The sequence below is a fragment of the Lissotriton helveticus genome, chromosome 2_1 (genome assembly GCF_964261635.1).
Source record: "Lissotriton helveticus chromosome 2_1, aLisHel1.1, whole genome shotgun sequence".
NCBI lineage: Eukaryota > Metazoa > Chordata > Amphibia > Caudata > Salamandridae > Lissotriton > Lissotriton helveticus.
In genome coordinates this window covers 1,339,911,758-1,339,932,816 of record NC_136059.1, presented here as the reverse complement: position 1 = coordinate 1,339,932,816, position 21,059 = coordinate 1,339,911,758, and the positions used below count along the sequence as shown (strand labels likewise).

At 43.7% G+C, this 21,059-nt stretch overlaps 1 protein-coding gene across 2 annotated transcripts in view; it reads left to right on the top strand.

The window, feature by feature from the left end:
* ZCCHC7 (zinc finger CCHC-type containing 7) overlaps positions 1–21,059 on the top strand; it is a 161,911-nt gene that overhangs the window by 1,249 nt on the left and 139,603 nt on the right. For both annotated transcript variants that reach the window (XM_078676269.1, XM_078676271.1), the window contains exon 2: positions 2,298–3,032. In XM_078676269.1, the coding sequence (XP_078532395.1) occupies positions 2,315–3,032 (718 nt within the window). In that variant the 5' untranslated portion in view covers positions 2,298–2,314. The remainder of the gene's footprint in view (positions 1–2,297; positions 3,033–21,059) is intronic.

Sequence of the window (21,059 nt, the reverse complement as noted above, 5' to 3'; positions counted from 1 at the left end):
CCTCTTTTACATTTCGTTCACACAGTGCATATGATTCCAAATCTTCAATAAATAGGATAGTTCTTTGTTCATATTCTTCTTTTTATTAATTTCCTTAAAAGCAGAAGCTTTTAAGGAAATGAATACAAATAAGCAGGGTGCTGAACCATCAAAATTTGTTTATGTGTTGGAGTTTTCCCCTCTGGAAGTTGAAAGGGGTTGAACTTCCACTTCTGTGCACTACTTTAATTGTATGTATACCGTTCCCATTGTGGTGGTAGGTGCGGTAGCATATTGCCTTAACCTCTTCTCAATTTATGGGTGTTGTATGTAGGAACTGTATTCCTGAATGTATAAGTACGTCCATCAAATTTCTTTATTGTTTCATTAACCATATCCCACTTACGCATACAGTAAGCCAAGTTTTTAACTGTTGATTCTTTGGTCAAGTTCCTTAGCTGTGTGTTAAACATTAGCTCTTTAAGTTGACTTTCATACAGTATAATTATGACGGTTGACAAGCATCAGGCCTCGTTTAAAAGCTTGATTTTCATCTCACGCTTCTTCCTAACAAGAAGTTCCCAAACTTCTAGATGCTGTTTGGAAGTTCCCGTAAGACTCTGTTCTCCCACTGGGACAGCTCCAGTTCAGTGGTATGCTATGTGCAGAATTTCTTCGCCGCCATCTCCTTTAGGTGCCCTCTTCCTCCCTCAGTTTCTATTTTTAGCCCACCTTAATGACAGGGCAGCAAGATACAAGTAGTAATCGCTGGCTTTTACCGCCAAATCCTATACAGCTTTCTTTTTTGTTAAGATTTATGTAATATATACGTACCGTTATATGACTTTCCTACATCAATGTATAGTTACATGGTAGGTTTTTAACATTGTAACTATGAATGACCTACCTTGTCGCACATGATGTCTATAATATAAAACCCAATAAATATGTTTTCAGAAAGGAATATGCAGAGTTGCTTCTTCGCATGTATACTGGAATAAGTAATAAGAAAATTAGAGTTGTGAATTTATACAGGAATTGCAGGCTCCTGTGTACTGTAAGACCATATACTAAACAGTTTAGTTCTACCACAAATAACTACACATACCAGACCAGACCTAAATGCTTGACTACCTTGATGTCTATCCATATAAAAGCTCTGAATATGTAGAAAGGTTGCTATCCAACTTTTAGAGAGCACAACAAGGCCACACCAATGTTACAAATGTGTTATACTGCTGTCAATAGCACACCATACTGACCGAGCACAGCAACAAGGGCCCGATGGAATGGTCGATAATGACTGAATGTCTAAGATGTCTGCTCCACTCTCACCAGTCACAAGCAAATAATGGCAGCAAGGGAGTCACCCCCCCCCCCCTTCAGCACCAGATATCAAGTAATGTGTCAATGGTGCACTGATAAAAAGACATAACATCCAAAATTGGACACTTTTCTCAATACTTTTATCCAGCACTGGACACTATACAATAGGTCCTGCTTCAGTTTTGGGTAATGTATGCTAGAGCTGTACTCGAACTCTGGCTCCAGTAGACCTATGTTAGCCTCTAAAGTAGTTGCAGTACTTCCGGCTAGGCAATGAGAAATGGGTACTGAAGCACAGATAAGAGCTTTCGGGTTTAGACCCAATAATCCAGTAAGCTTTTCAAATCTGGTCCAAAAATGAATTACTTAGCCCCCTTGTTGGTCATAATATGCCACATATGATGCTAAAGGTTATGGGAAAGACATTTCGCATGTATCCTCAAGTGAACACAGTACACACCATTGATGTGCAGACTGTACATTGATAACAAAACCTTCCTGTTATGATGTTCAGCACTCCAAAGTTACTTTTGCTCTCCTTGCGACCCTTCTACAATGTTTACACAATGTTTAGGAACCCATTAACATATTAATAGACAATAAAGGACAAGGGTAAGATGCACTGTATTTGTTCTTTGTTTTGCACGTAACCTTGGTAAAGCCTTTCACAGTTAAAAAAAACTCACAATGATTGGCTTCCACAGTGTTTATTTTTCTGCTCTCAGAATTTGAACTGTATATTCAAGTAGAAAAACCACAATTCCATTAGTTTGAGCTGCTACTCGTTGCTTTGTTTTCTGTATGTAATATATTTTTGTTGGAGTCCAGAAGGCATTGTTTCTTATTTATTAGTTGCATTTCTGAAAGCACAAATATAATCCATTAACCTCATAGACACTTTGTGTGTGACTTTTCAGAATAGAGAGGAAAATACTAGTTTTGCTGCCTTATGAATAGAAAGTTATCTAACTAGTTGCTTTCTTATTACACAGGTGACTAACGCATCAAAATGTTTGGTGGCTATGAAGACTTACAAGATTTGGAAGATGAGCTCTATAAAGAAGAGTCCTCTAGTGAGGAGAGTGTGGACAGTGAAACTGAGTGCTTCCTTTACAGCCAGGTCCATTATGCCCAAAATCTTAGCCTTGTTAATGGGGAGGAGAACGAAAGCGAAGAGGAGGTAGATAATGTGGCCACTGAAGACGGACAAGGGTTAAAGTTGCATCCTGGTAATAAAATAAAGGAGGAGGTAAATCTTATCACTGTATCAGATATTGAATGTGTTCAGATTTCTGACGGACCAGAAGTAATTACCTTGTCGGACACTACAGAAGAAGACAGTGTTTACAAAAGCAAAGGTAGCAAAAAGGTGGTTGCTTTACATTCCAGAAGGAAAGGACAACTTCCTAATCCCACTGGGCAGTCCACCCCTAACCGTGCCAACACCAGTGTACTCCTCATATTGGATTCTAGTGACTTGGATGATCCAAGACCACTCAAAAGTCATCCGAAAAAATGCAGTGGAAAATCCTCCTCGATCCATGAGGTTTTGGTGGTTGAAGAGAATTCAGATGAAGAGGGTGAGTGTGATAGCACTGGAGAGGACGAGGAAACCTCGTCTGAAAGTGATTTGGAGAACTGGATGCTATTGGGGAATGAGAAAGAGGATGCAGACAACAGCATTCAGCTGAACCTCGAAGGCTTTGAAACATCTATCAAAGAAGAAGGTTAGTATTACCCCGCTTGCTTTTAGGCACATTTGACTGTTTTTATGTTCATGAATGGGGTGGGAAGTTGCTAATAAAATGCATCTAGGTCTAAGTGAGAACATGCAGATGAAGGGAAAATTAAACAAATAAATTTTTCTTTATCAAACTGTGTTCGATTATTTTCAAATAATCATAAAGCAAAAAAAAAAAACACAACTCATCGTGTGTAAAAATAAATAAAATAAACCAGTAAAATAATTATAAATAAAAAATAATAGTTCCTGATATAGGCTAAAAGTGTGTTACACTGCACCAACATATTGTATTTTTCAGGAAGCCCACCACAGAATAACTAAACAGTTCGATAGGATAACATGCAAAGAACGTTTGGCAGTTTTATATAGTTTTAAACGTATATTTTGAGAACTGGTATTACGTATCTATACAATTGGGGGTGGGGTGGGATCGCCCCTAAGGACTGTGGTAAGTGTAGTTTGTGTTCCGCGATGCATCTTCTTTCGATTCTCTGCTATCTTCGCCATCCCTGGACACGTGTTTCGGGGTATTTACCCCTCATCAGCAGGGATTAGGCCGTGTTCTGGGGTTGCCGGTGGCTGACAAATATTGCCAGGTTTAGTACCACTCAGGCGCGCAGGTACGGGGTCCCAGGCTCGTCAGCCAACTGCTCGAGGGAGCTTTAACATTACAATTGGGGGTGGGGTCGCACACTACTCACACACCAGCGGGATCGCCCCTAAGGACTGTGGTAAGTTTAGTTTGTGTTCCGCGATGCATCTTCTTTCGATTCTCTGCTATCTTCGCCATCCCTGGACACGTGTTTCGGGGTATTTACCCCTCATCAGCAGGGATTAGGCCGTGTTCTGGGGTTGCCGGTGGCTGCCAAATATTGCCAGGTTTAGTACCACTCCGGCGCGCAGGTGCGGGGTCCCAGGCTCGTTAGCCAACTGCTCGAGGGAGCTTTAACATTACAATTGGGGGTGGGGTCGCACACTACTCACACACCAGCGGGATCGCCCCTAAGTGCTGTGGTAAGTGTAGTTTGTGTTCCGCGATGCATCTTCTTTCGATTCTCTGCTATCTTCGCTATCTTCGCCATCCCCCCCCCCCCCCCCCCATCCCCCCCAGGGCATCTCTGGGTACCAGATCAAATGCACTCTTTTTTAAAAATTTTTTATAAACTTTATTTTTGTTGCAGGTAAAAAACACGGATATCCCCAGCCCGTGGGTTGCATTTCCAAACCATCAATTATGCACTGATGTAGGCTATAGTCGTAATCACGGCCCATCAGCCCACATCCCGGAGGCCGGGCGGCGCAGCTGCAATCAATCAACCCAAACATTATATAGTCTTTATCATTGTGGGCTTTCCATATCAAGACGATACCCTGCATTTTATTATACAAAGACCTCCCCTCCCCCTCCCCAACTATGTCCGGTGCGACTTAAATAACATATCCCAACAAGCCCATTGCCACATCATATCCTGTTGCCCCACGGTATTTGATGTATCCACTCTATGGGCACAGTTTCGCCCTCCACCACCCCCCCCCCATCCCAGCACTACCCCACAGAACAGTACAATTCCAGTCTTTTCTTTCAAATTTCTCCGCAATGTTGCATGCCTCCCCCCTCATGTCTGTGTCGTCTCACGTTAGGTCCTACTCCTGTTGTAGGCCCTCCATAGTCGACCCATCACACCTCACTGCCCTCCCTCTAGACCATGGTATTGCCTCCATTTCGCCAAATGCACTCTTGAGGTCCAAGAAGACCAGATACAGGCTACCCCCTTCAGAATGTACTGATTTCCAATAAAGAAGTTGGAGCCTGAAAATCTGATCTATTGTTGAAGTTTTTTCTCTGAACCTGACCTGCAAAGGGGTCATGATCTTATGTTCCTCCAGCCAGGATTGCAAACAATCTAATATAATCCTGGCAAATACTTTTTGTGAAACATCGACCAAACTAATAGGTCTATAATTTGTTGCTAATAGAGGTGATCCCTTTTTGCATATCGGGAAAATCTCCGCACCTAGCCAGATTACAGGAAGGGCAATTTCCCTGTAGGATGGGGTTATAGGCCAACCATAAGTATGGACCTCAAATCTTGCGGTCGGCCCGAAAGAGATCCACCTGGTATCTTGTCCAGGCTTGCAGCTTTCCTGGAAACTATTCAGTTTAGGGCTTTTGTGACTTCTGCCAGAGTGATCTCGGGGAGAACTATTTCAGTGATCGAGGGAGTCAGATTTACGGGGTACAGGCTACTGGCCTCCTCAGCATATGAGGCATAAAGAGCCAAAATGCTCTTTCCAACAAGCAGCAGCTATATTTGGCTCAATAGCCGCCTTTCCTTTGCTGCTGCCTATGGAAATAATACTCCAAAAAGTTTTCATATCTTTGGCCTCCAGGGCCAGTTTCAAACTCTCCCATTGTTCTGTTTTCCAAACCATTTTTGCAGATGCAGTGGTGGTTTTATTAGTGGGACCTTGCTGATATTACTGTAGTCCTACACTTGGATTTTATAGCCTCTAGCAATGTTTTATTGCCGTTCGATAACTACCATTAAAGCAAGTCTGTGTATGCTTCGTCCCACCTCCCCTTGCACATGGTGTCCAAAACACCTCCTCAAGCTTTATGATGGTGCACTCATTGACCTTTGCGACTTCTGCTAGGGATGTATCAATACCTCCTGACTTTGCAAGCTATGCCATGGCCTCAAGATTGGGGATAATGGCTTCAAATAGGAGAGCCATTCTTTTGGGCTTTTTTCCACCCATGCCCACCTGACTTTCCGTCTGCCATTAGTGAGTGTTGGTCTGTGATCAATAGCAGAAGCTTCTGCCAATTGGTTCCCTATCGTTGGCATTGTGAGTTCAAGTATTAGAGCATTATGATCACTGTCATGGCACAGCCTGTCTGTGAAGTCCTTAACCTTGCCCCACAACCTGGCTTCTACTAAGAAATAATCTAAGATTGAGGGGTGTCCAACTCTATTGTAAGTGAATCTCCCAGGAGAGTCCAAGCTGAAACGGCTGTTGCAGACACGCAGGGAATGCTTTAAGGTAAGTGCTTTTATTTGCAGAGCCAATGGTGTGCAAGCCCTGATTGGAGAGATATTGGTCTCAGGAATGGCCCACAGCTCATCCTCCTTTGTAGCAGGTGAACCTATTAGATCTTTCATAGGTTCAAATTGACAGTTTAGATCAACTCCCAGCACTCCTAAAGCGTTAATCGAACAGCCAAATAATAGACCGTCAAGTTGGTCTATGGTTGGTGATTCTTTTCCGGTCGTCACTGGCCTCGAATAGATGTTAATTAAGGCTATTTAAACTCTGGGGTAAAGGTCAGTATAAGGCTCAGAATATCTGGGGAGCAATGCAGCACTGGTGTTATCGTGCAACCTAAATGACATCCAACCCACGTACAGAGTCCACCTGATGGTCTACCCTGTCCCCTAGATACAGCAGGTAAATAAAATGAAGCAAATCACAAGCAAGTTGGTTCCTCTGTTGCCCAGGATTCCTGAAACATACAAATGTCACAGTATCCATAAACTCCCCCCAGTCAGTGCAGTCTAATTTGCTTTTGAGACCTGCCACATTCCATGATAGGACCTTAAGTTTGTTCAATATGCTAGGGTTTGCAGAGGACCCTCCCTGAAGCTCGTTAGCTGGTAAGGCTTCTGGTTCCAATAACGCAGTGGGGTGCTTACTCAGTGGATCTGTAGATACCAGTGAGTTAATCTCCCTAGCTGAATTATCTGGGGTTACTAGGCTGCCATGGGGACAAATAAGAGCATGGGAGTGTGTAGGGGAGGGAGAATATGTGTCCTGTGTAGTTGAGGTAGAAAGTGGACTGTAGGTTACTGAAAGAACTTTAGGCAATTTAGGGTAGACATTGGAGCCATGGCGGTCAGTTACAGGGTTCAGAGTGGGGTCCTTGTCGGTGGGACTAAATGCCTTGATCTTAGGATCCTGAGCCCTTTCCACTAAGGATTCACTCACACATGTCATCCATGGTGCACACTCAACCATGAGTCAATCGACTTCTTCCAGAACCCCAAATCTATTTGCCAAGGGAAAATCGAAGGTGTAAGGTCTCAGTTGTACAGCACCCTGCCTCACCATTAGCTGGTTCTGGCGCCAGTCATTTTGTCGGTGTCTAATATCAACCCATAAGTCATTAGTAGGATGTAGCCTATGAAAATATGTAAACGGAAGGAGTCTGATGGCAGAACCTGTAATTTGTGGAGATTGACTCTGGTGCAAGAGGTTTTGTACAATGTGTGGATTCCTAAAGTTAATTATGACACAGTCCCCACAAACATCTTTTGGCCAATTGCCCAACCAACCTGCCCTACGTGTAATAAGTATTTCGCTGGCGTTGGCGTGAGTAAATTGACAAAGTCTTTCGAGCAAGTGCAAGCATTTGTTTTTTTAGCTCAAATTGGGTTTCATTCTGGCCATCTTTTAAAGCAGGGACTTCAGCAAGAACAATTACTTAAGGGATTGAGGCTGGGGGAAGATTGCTTGATGGTAAGACTTCCCTGCCCCGCCTCTCAGTCTCATGGGCCCAACGTTGTTGTTACTATTTCTCGATGTTCCCTTGATTGGTAGTTCCCTAACTCCTGGGTTGTGGCCAAAGGCTGGACTAGTGCTTGGCAAGACCGGAGTAATAGTGGGAGCCCCGCAAGATGCATTAGACCTATCACCTGTCTCTATGCTGGAACATAGGTTAGAGAGTTTATCCAGACGTGCATGTACGTGGACAAGTTCATCTCTCACAATGTCTCTTAAATTACCATGAATGATTTCCAGCAAGGGAGCCGCCCAAGCTGGTAAAGTCATGTCCACTTGCTGGTTTGGCCCCTCCGATGCAACCAGATCAGACGCACCACCCATGAACTCCGGTGTTCGATCATTAGACTTCTTTCGCTTGATCCCAGCCTTAGTGGGCTTTGTGGACTGTTTGGTGTTGCTGGACTTAACTGCCCCTTGATGACACCCCTACTCCTTGTTACTACTTTGGGAATTGTTCCAGTGCCCACATCTGATGACAATATTTGTGGAAAGAGGTCGAGTGAGCGTTCCAGATCACTATGCATTGTGGGCGAGGTCATAATGTGACCGGCTTGGTGTAAGTTCGGGGTCAATGACAGTCTGCGTTCTGTAAGGTCAATCTCAGTGGCCACCACTCCTATGGCCCTTTGATGGATGTCTGCGGAAGGGGAGGGGGTATAGGCAGCAGTGGTGCATGGCAAGTTGCATTTGTAGCGCGCTTCCTCATTTCTGGAGGATTGGTAGACATGAGGCAATGACACCCCAAAAAAATAAAAAAAAATAAACACTCTTACAGCCCAACTGGACAATAATGTAAACCACTGGTTATATATACTGGGGTTACAGGAAAAGGACAATAGAGACAGCACAGCACAAAAAAGTATTCACTAGCTAACATTAGTCCGTAGTCAATTTAATTTCGGACAAAACAAAAGGTGAAATGATCAATATACAGTTATCTTGATCTTTTATGAAGTTGACACGTAGGTATAGAGGAAAAACAGCCGACACGTGTTTCGTCGTTAGACGACTTTCTCAAGGCTTCGGTGGTAAAGATGTATATGCAAGAAATCAATGGGAACAACCCAATCTTCTCTAGTATGAAGATGTCATAGTGCGAGGCAATACAAGTATACATTCATTTGTCGCAATTAATAGGTAGCATAATCAGTTGTAGGATTTATGAGCCACGGAGACCGTTATGATAAACGGTTGGGAGTCTAAAGGTAGAGACCTCCCAGTACGAATAGTGTCACACATTCCAAACCTTTCTTCATTTCATTCCCCTGTAACATTTACGTCATAGCTTCACGGATTCCATCAGCAACGCAAAAGGGTTCTGTCATTGTTAACTCCCTTTCTCTTAAATAAAAAATTACAATATTAAAAAAATGTATAGATATGTCAATGAAAGCTCCTCAATTAGCCATTGTGACCCTCAAACTATCCAACCTGATCGTGTCCATGGGAACTGTCACCAGAAATGTCCATGACTGGCGTTGATGTTGTAGGGGCAACATAAGTCACTGAGGTTTCAGACCCAGTCTCTACGCTGACATCCGGATCTGAGTAACTTGGAGCCAAATGCCAAAAATGAGAACGGTCTCTCGTGATAGACTTCCCAGGGTGCTAGGAAGTCACCATGCGTTCGTAGACACAACTTGAAATGGCTCAGCTTCGAGTAGAGCATTAGACTTTCTTTTCCTCATCTGATCGCACTCGATCTTCCTTTAGAAAGATAATATTCTTTACATGTCTTCTTCTATCAGTGTAAGCTTTCATCTTTTGTTTGCCAGCAAAGTCCTAATTACGATTTTCTTTCTCAATGTTTGCTCTTTGGTTGGTCCATTGCAGTAACTTGGTTCCCATTGCTCACCCGAACATCAACGCTGCAGGGCTGTCCCCCATAGTCGAGTGAGGGGTTGAACAATAAGCTCTTAAGGTGGTATTAATACAGTTTTGAGAATGAGCTTCCCTAGGGTAGCACACTGCATCACTTTCTTTAACATACTCATAATGCATTAAACATGGCCATTGGCCTGTGGCCATAGAGTTGTGCTCTTCTGATTCTTTATATTCAAGTGATCTAAAAAGTTTCTGTACTCTCGACTGTTGAAAGGTGGACCATTGTCAAATTTAAATATTGCCGGAACACCCCTTGCCGCAAAGATGACCTCTAATCTCTTGATATTTCTGTCTTGAGTGGTAGACGAGAGATCTTCAGTTAACAGAAATTGTAAATATTCGTCTCCAATCACCATCATGTGATGTTCATTGTCAAGTGGATCGATAAAAGTAAATGGATACTCTTTCTAATGTATGCTTCTGGAGTTCTGACACATTCAAGGTGTGTTGAGTAGTTTTTGTAGAAAGGCAGTTGCATAGATGACAGACCTTTTTAATTCTCTTTTAGCTGTCTCATCAACAAAAGGTAATAAAACTTTGAGAGCTCGTTTTGTGGCAACGATTCCACAATATCCCTCATGGGCTGCTTAAGTTATCTTTAGTCGCAGACTCTCCGGAATCACAATCCTGGAACCTCTCAGTATATAATTCCTTCCTGCGTTATAGACGGTTTATCTTTGACATTTCTGTATTTTTGATACTATCACTAGTAAGAGGTCAATGGTGTTGGTTCCATGACTGATGTGTGATAATATCCTTCAACTTCATCATGTCACTATCTTGACTTGTGACAGCAACAATCTGCCCTAACAAAAGGGCAGCTGGTGTTTTTGACTTTATAAGAGAGTTGGTATAGGCTTCAGCCTTCTTGGGTGTAGTACCATGACCTTGTATAGGCACTCTTGAGAAATAGGCAGGGCTTTTATCTTTCCCTGGACTATGCACAGTAGTATAATTGTAGTCTTGTAATTGTAGTCCCCAACGTTCAATTCAGGGAGGCATCTTGGCCTTTGGATTGCCAAATATGGTAAGTACGGTTTGATGATCTGTCACAAGCGTAAGAGGCTTTTGGTACGGGAATACAATGACATTTTCACAAGCCCACGGCTAAACTTTCTATTTGGGTCAAACTTCTGCCTTCATATTCCACAATATGTCTTAGAAGTTTCTGCTGTGCTGTGCAAGGATAGCGCCTAACCCAAATGGACTAGCATCAACAACCTCAGTAAGAAGCTTTGAATTTAAGTATATCATTTCAGTAGTGTTCTCAATGGATTGTTTGATTGTCTTAAAACCTTTTTCACATTCAAGTGACCAATGAAATTGAACATTCTTTTTTTGTCAAGTCTCTCAGCTGAGAACTTGCAGCGGCAAAGTCTCGTATGTATCAGGCTCAGTAACTGTCCATGCTAAGAAATGAACGCAATATGGAACCATCATGTGTGGAATTGGCATTTGGCAGCGCTTGCACTTTAGCAGGGTCGGGTGTCTTACCCTCATAAGAAAAATTATGGCCAACATTTTGTAGCTTTGTCTTGGGGAACTCACTCTTCCCGCATTCAAAGTCAGACCTGCATCAGCAAGTAAAAGACATACTTGTGTGAGAGTGTGGGAGTGCGGGTCTAATATACAGGCGAGGAGGCTGGATGAGTTTGCGAACTGGTACAGTTTTATTTTGAACAAGAATTGGGTCGGGTAACACAGATGTCCGGGCGTCACAAAAGTCCTCAAAAGTCCTCTTCCGGTGAATCTTCTTCTTTATATAAGGGGGCAGAGGGCGATGGTTCAGGCTCCTCGTCTTCGGAGTTGAAGGGTGTTCCCCGGAGGCTCCTAAAAGAGGAAAGAGAAGGAGCCGTCAGAACACTAGTTACCTTTTTAAGGGAGTTTTTAAACCCGTCACCGCACCTCAGTTGTGTTCAGTATTAGGCAAACCAGGACGTGGTGTCAGTGATTAAGGTAGGGAACCAGTGAGGGTAAAGAATCAAGAGTGGGGACAGGAGGCAAGGAATAACCAGTGGAGCCCACGTCCTAAAGAAACACCTTTAAACTAGTACGGTTCAAGTCAACACCGTATTTAGTGCATATGAGGTCAAATACCAGGTCAAAGCTATCACGGGTCAGGTTTAGGCATATATCTGAGGCAATATTCAAAGTACAGGCTGTCTTTACTTTATACTCCTCCCGCCACCCTCTGGTACCTTCCCGCCACCCTCCGGTTCCTTTCCCCCACCCTCCAGTACTCGTGGTAACCCCTCACTCACCGGCCCCTGCCGCAAACTCTCCTGAGTCCGCGGCCGCTCTTCAGCGTCCTCCGGTGGGATCCACCACTCCTCACTCCAGGGCTCGTCCGCTTCTTCGTCCTGGGTCTCGCTACTCCTGGGCTTCTCCACGCTGTCTCCTCCGCACGGTCTCGCGGCTCCTTCCGACGTCTTCTCCCGCTCTCCTGCTTCGTCCGGATGTCCGCCCCTGTCTTCACAGTCTGCCCATTTCATTGGTCTCCTTTGACCACTTCCGGGGTTGCCGCTGTACTCTTCCGGGTCCTACCTCCCAGCTTTCTGTAGGGAGAAGAAAAGACGACATGGATCCGGATTGGGATTCTTCTTGGGAGTCCGTTTATGAGGGATTTCGGCCCATGGGACCGCATCGGTGAGTACTTCCTCACAGAGAGCTTTATCATGCTCCTTTTGTGTAGCTCTGAAAATCAATATGAAATCAATATAGGTGAATCCTTTGACGACACGCTGTATGATCTGTCGAATAACGTCTTCAAAATGTTCTTCGGCTGCTAACACCAAGACGTAGTCTTTTGTATCGAAAAAGACCAACATGTGTAGAAAAGGTTGTTATGTACCTGCAAATGTTTTTGAGTTCCAGCTGATCATATTTTTGTATTTAAATCAAGGCGAGAGAAGACCTTTACCCCATTTAGCTGTGTTGTATCAACAATGTGTGGGCCTGGATGTCGTTCGGCTTCAATTGCCTTGTTCGCCTGATGCATTTCAACGCACATGCGTGCAGCTCCTTCACCTTCCTTTTTGGATACTACCACTATGGAGGAAAACCCATGGCATTGGACCAGTAAAACGCTCAATGATATCATGCTTGAAAATGATTCAAGTTATTTTTCAACAGCTTCTGGTAAATGAAAAGCAATTTGCCTATGTCTTTGAGCGAAAGCCTCATCAATATGCAACTTTACTTTCATAGTCCTAAGTTTCTCAAACCATGACACAACAAAGGGAACTGACTTACTATTTTGTGGTGAGCATTCATGTTGTAGTTCACGGAAATAGGTCCCGTAGCAGATGTACTGAAACTGAGTAGACAGGCTCTTGACGCTTTACCCTGGAGCTCATAGATGAGTGCTTGCACCTATGTTTTCTTGTGTTTCCTCTATATCAGCAGCTTGTTGATCAACACGCTTTTCAGGTCTGGCAGCCATTAACACTCGCTCCAGACTAAGAGTTTCTCTTCGCATTCGTCATCTAAATGAATCTGACAAGCATCCATCAATAACTCTGAGACTTATAGCTTCTTCTTAATCAAATTCATTGAACTTACAATGTTTTGATAAGTGTACGAGTCTCAACAAGTTCATCGATTCTTTCACAAACTTTCTGTCGTTCTTGACTAAAAATGTATCTTTCTTAACCAACATTTGGCATTGGATTGAATTTAAGATTCAAAGCCTCTTTAATCTGATGGAATGTGACTTTGTCATTTCGCAACATTTTCTTTCTAACTTCTTTTATACATTCACAGCAAGATTTTTGAGATACTTGATACTCTGTTTGTTATCAGTTTCTTCAAGGGCATCATTTAAATCATCAAATATCTTTATTCAAGCAGTCCATTTGTCAGCAATATTTTGCTTTTTGACAGTATCGAAAGGTGGTGTTGGTTTCAGGAAGGCGGCAACATTGTAGGCTGGTGGAGAACCTGCTGACGTTGAGGGTAGCATGCTTTCTGACACTTTTTGTTGCTTGTTGTGTATTTGTTTATGCACACCATCTCTGAGGCCTTGCGACAGGCTGGCCTCTAGATCCTCTTTAATATCAACTGGAAACATGACTTTCTTCTTAGTCTCCATCAGAAAAACAACCTTTCACTATTCCAAACACCTTGCTCAGCTTTCACTCTTCGAATACCTATAAAGTAATTCTGAACCCCACTCAGCAGCTGTGGTTGCGCGCCACTTTGCGAATGGACAGCTTTGTAAGCGGAACCCCGGGCATTTCTCCTTAACCCCTTGCGTGCGTTCGTCGACCAATGGCAGTCGCGAGCACTACCTTGGTAGTGCTGCGCACGTCCGTTGTCCGACGCGGCCCCGCCCACGCAATGGAATGCCCGCACCGCAGCGGATTGACGCCGCGGTAAACGGGTTAAACCACTTCACCGAGTCCTCTAGTATGATGACTCTCTGTAATTTGTTCCGGTAAGTCGAGTATTGTTTCTTTTCTAAACATCTGTTTGTACTTTCTGACTCCTCATTGATCTTCACCCTGCATTGTTTCTGTTCGCAGCACTATCTTGCAATTTGTGATTACTAATGGCTGCTCTTTGAAAACCTGGTTGTATCCGCCTTCAGCGTAAATACTCTGTATATTGCATTACTTTATATTGCTTAGCAGCGCATTACCTTTGTTTACAGCCTGATCAGGAAGCTCTTTCCCAGTGATGTGTAGATATCTCAGCAATGCTTTTTTTATCTTCAAATGCTTTACAGCAGCTGGAGCCATGCTTCAACTCCACATACGGCAAGCGTTGACCTATACTTCGACAAAGGTACTCGTGGCGCGCACAAGCAGTTGGCTTGGACCACTGCAAACTCTGGCAGGGCACTGTCAATCTTCGTGCTACTTATCCCTATCTCATCGTCAGTTGTAGCGTCCTCCCCAGCCTGAGTAACCGCTAATGACTATGCCATACACGGAGGGTGGTATTGCACATCTTTATTCATCTGCGTGTAACTGAGAACCCAACATTGTAAGCCTGCCTTCATTTCATTCCTTTCTAACACTTACATTACAGCTCTACAGAGTCCATCAGGAGCCAGTAGGGTTCCGTCACCGTATTTAGTGCATATGAGGTCAAATACCAGGTCAAAGCTATCACGGGTCAGGTTTAGGCATATATCTGAGGCAATATTCAAAGTACAGGCTGTCTTTACTTTATACTCCTCCCGCCACCCTCTGGTACCTTCCCGCCACCCTCCGATTCCTTTCCCCCACCCTCCGATTCCTTTCCCCCACCCTCCAGTACTTGTGGTAACCCCTCACTCACCGGCCCCTGCCGCAAACTCTCCTGAGTCCGCGGCCGCTCTTCAGCGTCCTCCGGTGGGATCCACCACTGCTCACTCCAGGGCTCGTCCGCTTCTTCGTCCTGGGTCTCGCTACTCCTGGGCTTCTCCACGCTGTCTCCTCCGCACGGTCTCGCGGCTCCTTCCGACGTCTTCTCCCGCTCTCCTGCTTCGTCCGGATGTCCGCCCCTGTCTTCACAGTCTGCCCATTTCATTGGTCTCCTATGACCACTTCCGGGGTTGCCGCTGTCCTCTTCCGGGTCCTACCTCCCAGCTCTCTGTAGGGAGAGGAAAAGACGACATGGATCCGGATTGGGATTCTCCTCGGGAGTCCGTTTATGAGGGATTTCGGCCCATGGGACCGAATCGGTGAGTACTTCCTCACAGAGAGCTTTATCATGCTCCTTTTGTGTAGCTCTGAAAACCAATATGAAATCAATATAGGTGAATGCTTTGATGACACGCTGTATGATAAGTCGAATAACGTCTTCAAAATGTTCTGCGGCTGCTAACACCAAGACGTAGTCTTTTGTATCGAAACAGACCAACATGTGTAGAAAAGGTTGTTATGTACCTGCAAATGTTTTTGAGTTCCAGCTGATCATATTTTTGTATTTAAATCAAGGCGAGAGAAGACCTTTACCCCATTTAGCTGTGTTGTATCAACAATGTGTGGGCCTGGATGTCGTTCGGCTTCAATTGCCTTGTTCGCCTGATGCATTTCAAGGCACATGCGTGCAGCTCCTTCACCTTCCTTTTTGGATACTACCACTATGGAGGAAAACCCATGGCATTGGACCAGTAAAACACTCAATGATATCATGCTTGAATAATGATTCAAGTTCTTTTTCAACAGCTTCTGGTAAATGAAAAGCAATTTGCCTATGTCTTTGAGCGATAGCCTCATCGATATGCAACTTTACTTTCATAGTCCTAAGTTTCTCAAACCATGACACAACAAAGGGAACTGACTTACTATTTTGTGGTGAGCATTCATGTTGTAGTTCACGGAAATAGGTCCCGTAGCAGATGTACTGAAACTGAGTAGACAGGCTCTTGACGCTTTACCCTGGAGCTCATAGATGAGTGCTTGCACCTATGTTTTCTTGTGTTTCCTCTATATCAGCAGCTTGTTGATCAACACGCTTTTCAGGTCTGGCAGCCATTAACACTCGCTCCAGACTAAGAGTTTCTCTTCGCATTCGTCATCTAAATGAATCTGACAAGCATCCATCAATAACTCTGAGACTTATAGCTTCTTCTTAATCAAATTCATTAAACTTACAATGTTTTGATAAGTGTACGAGTCTCAACAAGTTCATCGATTCTTTCACAAACTTTCTGTCGTTCTTGACTAAAAATGTATCTTTCTTAACCAACATTTGGCATTGGATTGAACTTAAGATTCAAAGCCTCTTTAATCTGATGGAATGTGACTTTGTCATTTCGCAGCATTTTCTTTCTAACTTCTTTTATACATTCACAGCAAGATTTTTGAGATACTTGATACTCTGTTTGTTATCAGTTTCTTCAAGGGCATCATTTAAATCATCAAATATCTTTATTCAAGCAGTCCATTTGTCAGCAATATTTTGCTTTTTGACAGTATCGAAAGGTGGTGTTGGTTTCAGGAAGGCGGCAACATTGTAGGCTGGTGGAGAACCTGCTGACGTTGAGGGTAGCATGCTTTCTGACACTTTTTGTTGCTTGTTGTGTATTTGTTTATGCACACCATCTCTGAGGCCTTGCGACAGGCTGGCCTCTAGATCCTCTTTAATATCAACTGGAAACATGACTTTCTTCTTAGTCTCTATCAGAGAAACAACCTTTCACTATTCCAAACACCTTGCTCAGCTTTCACTCTTGGAATACCTATAGAGTTCTTCTGAACCCCACTCAGCAGCTGTGGTTGCGCGCCACTTTGCGAACGGACAGCTTTGTAAGCGGAACCCCGGGCATTTCTCCTTAACCCCTTGCGTGCGTTCGTCGACCAATGGCAGTCGCGAGCACTACCTTGGTAGTGCTGCGCACGTCCGTTGTCCGACGCGGCCCCGCCCACGCAATGAAATGCCCGCACCGCAGCGGATTGATGCCGCGGTAAACGGGTTAAACCACTTCACCGAGTCCTCTAGTATGATGACTCTCTGTAATTTGTTCCAGTAAGTCGAGTATTGTTTCTTTTCTAAACATCTGTTTGTACTTTCTGACTCCTCATTGATCTTCACCCTGCATTGTTTCTGTTCGCAGCACTATCTTGCAATTTGTGATTACTAATGGCTGCTCTTTGAAAACCTGGTTGTATCCGCCTTCAGCGTAAATACTCTGTATATTGCATTACTTTATATTGCTTAGCAGCGCATAACCTTTGTTTACAGCCTGATCAGGAAGTTCTTTCCCAGTGATGTGTAGATATCTCTGCAACGCTTTCTTTATCTTCAAATGCTTTACAGCAGCTGGAGCCATGCTTCAACTCCACATACGGCAAGCGTTGACCTGTACTTCGACAAAGGTACTCGTGGCGCGCACAAGCAGTTGGCTTGGACCACTGCAAACTCTGGCAGGGCACTGTCAATCTTCGTGCTACTTATCCCTATCTCATCGTCAGTTGTAGCGTCCTCCCCAGCCTGAGTAACCGCTAATGACTATGCCATACACGGAGGGTGGTATTGCACATCTTTATTCGTCTGCGTGTAACTGAGAACCCAACATTGTAAGCCTGCCTTCATTTCATTCCTTTCTAACACTTACATTACAGCTCTACAGAGTCCATCAGGAGCCAGTAGGGTTCCGTCATTTCTAACTCACACAACAATACAGGTGGGATCACTCTGGTACAGTTTGCAGTGCTATTCTCAAAAAAGGAGCTAAAAGGGGTTTTACAGGATCCACGTCTGCCCCCACTCAATATGTCAACCACCATATGACCTGATCCTGTTCTGAACAGTCTTATTTGGATTTCGGCGTGTCCTCGGATTGCACAATTGCGTGCTACACTAACAGTTAATTATATTCTTTACTGTTACCACATATCCCTGTTCTATTTTTATAAACATATGTTCCCCTAGTGTACCACCACCAAGTTTGCTGTGACCCAATGTTTCTAACAAATAAGGTGAAAAAGAAATATCTCTGAAAAATTTAGAAAAAATGTGGAATGAAGTATGATTGCCTCACGGAACTAACACCATGGGAGCCCACTGGTTGGTTCTCACCTGTGAGCTCAGGTTCTCATCATTAGCACACCCATACTGTAACAAAAGATGTGTGATAATGATAAAGTAAAGGTGAAAAATAATAGTGATGCGAACAATAAACTGTGTCTCATTAGTGCTCCCTGTGCCTGAACCTAAACTAGTGGAGTAGGTTCTTATACCTTTGGAATAGGTTAAAACTGAGCTAAACAACCACTAGCTATTTGACTTTATTTATGCTGTGTGTCTGCTCATATTAAAAGACACTCTGTCGCCTTCTATCTCCATAGAGGGCCAACATGTTTCATTGCCTACTAAGTTTCTGGCAACTTCTTCAGGGCGAGGGTAAGTTTTTCACCACACTGCGAATACTTCATGCGAAGTTTAATACCCGGGGGAACATATTTAAAAAAACATATATAAACATCACTACGTATGTACAACATAGTGGGATCCATTGATCCCAATACCTTACCAATTGACCACACATCCTGCCGTAGTATATTTACCACAACACTGCCCCACTTGGACATACCGGTGACCCCCTTTCAATTTTGGTCACACTCCATCAATGTATATCCTGGTCTGCTTGCCGTCAGCCTGTAAAGGGAATGAAGGGTTATTTAAAAACTGCTTTTTACCCCTTATTTCATGTATGATATGTTTAGGTGTGTCGTCTGATCACATATACTACACTGGTTCATAGGGATATTGTGACCCGCCTTAGTCTTATCTGTCACCCACACTTATAAGGATTGTAATTTGAAGCCTGAACTTAAAAGTTATTCATACATACTACCAAAAATTAAACGGGTTTAACCCCGGTGTAGTAATACTGCGGGGTGTCACTCCGGCAACCCAACGGTACGTTTGTCTTCGGGAGCTGTCTAAATGTACCGGGTTCGCTGATTCTCAAAGCCCCCCTGTTCAACTTATAGGGGTTCCGAGTGTATTCTGCTAGTAATCATCCGCTCGAGGACCAGCAGAGTCCGTGCAGTATTTGAAGCAACTTCTCCGCGGCATCGACGGTCACAGTGCCGTCACTTCTGGGTTTGTTTTTGTTAACACCCCGCATTACTGCTGGTGATCAAAGTTACAAGATTGTGGGCTTCATCTTGGAAATGCTCTACAAGCACCTGTTTCTATTGTACAAACTTGTATATCGAAATTCGGGACCTGTTTATTGGATTGTTATATTCTATTGTTACTACTATAGATAGTGTATTTTTGAGCTACCAATATAGTGTGGAATTATAGCGGGCACCATTAATGATAATTGCCAACCGGCAACGAGATGTAACTGATGCCCTGTGTGGCATTTATCACAGGTATTATCTGTGAGATGTCGTAACATAATACATGAATTGACAATTTAATCAGCCATTTGTAGCTGCATTAAATATTGTGGAATCAATAATTCCCCTGGTGAACATGTCATTGATTGTTCAGCTAGCTAGAGTTGTTCCACTGTCATTGGCACCAACACAACTGTCAGAAAAATATTCATGGACTTGAGTCAGTAAGTTTGGAAAATTAATCTCTTTACAGACAATGGAAGGAATTTTTAACAATATTCCCTGTATGTGTGCTATTATGGACCTATGCGATTCCATTTAATATCATTCAGTCCTCGTTGATCAACCCCCTCCTGATAAATCCAACACACCTCTTTTGTGGCTAGTCATGTCTCCATGTTGTATTTGTCTCCCATGACTTTTTCCAGGACCACCCACTTGAGATCTTTGTAATAATGTTTCTGTTCTACAAAGTGTTGTACCAGTCTGGTGGACAGTTTACCTGCTTTCCACGTACTCAAGTGTTCCTGAATTCTGACCTTTACCTTGCGGCTTATAAGACCAATGTATTGAAGCCCTCAGGGGCAGGTCAACCTGTAAATGACATTCGCTGTGTTGCAGCTACTGAATCTATTCAGATACCAGATACTGCCATTTGTCAATGTCACATTTTTGGTGGGGTCTGTTAGTTCACATACCGAGCATCCCCCGCATGGGTAATGCTCCATCGGTATTCCTGTTTCTTTGGTGTTAGTAATGGGGCGTGTATGGACCAGTTTGTCTCGTATATTAGAGGATCGCTTGAACGCAAATCTGGGAGGTGGCATCTTCATATTGGCAGTACTAAGTATATGCCAATGCTTCCTAATAATCCCACGGATCTTAGTGGACAGATGGTCAAATGTGGTGACCACAGGTATACAATCCCCCTTGTTACGCTTATTTCTTTTGAGGAGAGCCGTTCTGGGGGTATTGAGTGCTCTATTCCTTGCCTGTCTGATCACCTTACTGGGATAGGCTTGCTGTTCCAACTTATTTGCCAGTTCTTCCGACTGTTTCAGGAATCTCTGGGTCTGTGAACAGTTCCTGCGGTACCTTAAAAATTGCTCCACTGGCAAATTATCACGGAGGGCGCGGGGGTTCTATGACTTCTAGTGTAACAAGGAATTCTTGTCCGTAGGTTTCTGATGGGCATTGGTCATATGTTTTTTATTGTCTACATGAATGTCAAGATCTAAGTAGACGGCTGAGTTCTTACTGTAAGTCCACGTGAATTTAAGACTGTGGTCCCGGCTATTAAGCCAATTCAAAAATAGATCTAAGCCCTCTTCTGTGCCAGTCCAAATACATAGGATATCATCTATGAATCTCTTCCAGAGGCCAGTGTTGGTCTGGAAGGGATTCTTAGGATGATAGATGTCATTTGTCTCGAACTGGCCCACATAGATGCAGGCCAGACTGGGGGCAAAAGTAGCCCCCATCGAAGTGCCCGACACCTGCAGGTACAGTTGGTCCTTTTACCCAAAAAAGTTCTTTGTGAGGGCTATTTCTACACATTGTAAGTCAAATGAGGGAGGGACATCATAGAACCATTCGCATTCCCCCAGGGCCCGAGCTGCTGCCACCAGCGTGGCTTCCTGGGTTATGCTCGGATATAGGCCCTCGATATCAATCGTAACCAACATTTGTTGGTTAGGGTCAAAGTCCAGTGTGTCTAGAATATTTAAGGCATCGGTGGTATCCTGGACGTATGAGGGTTGTGTAACAACACATTCCCT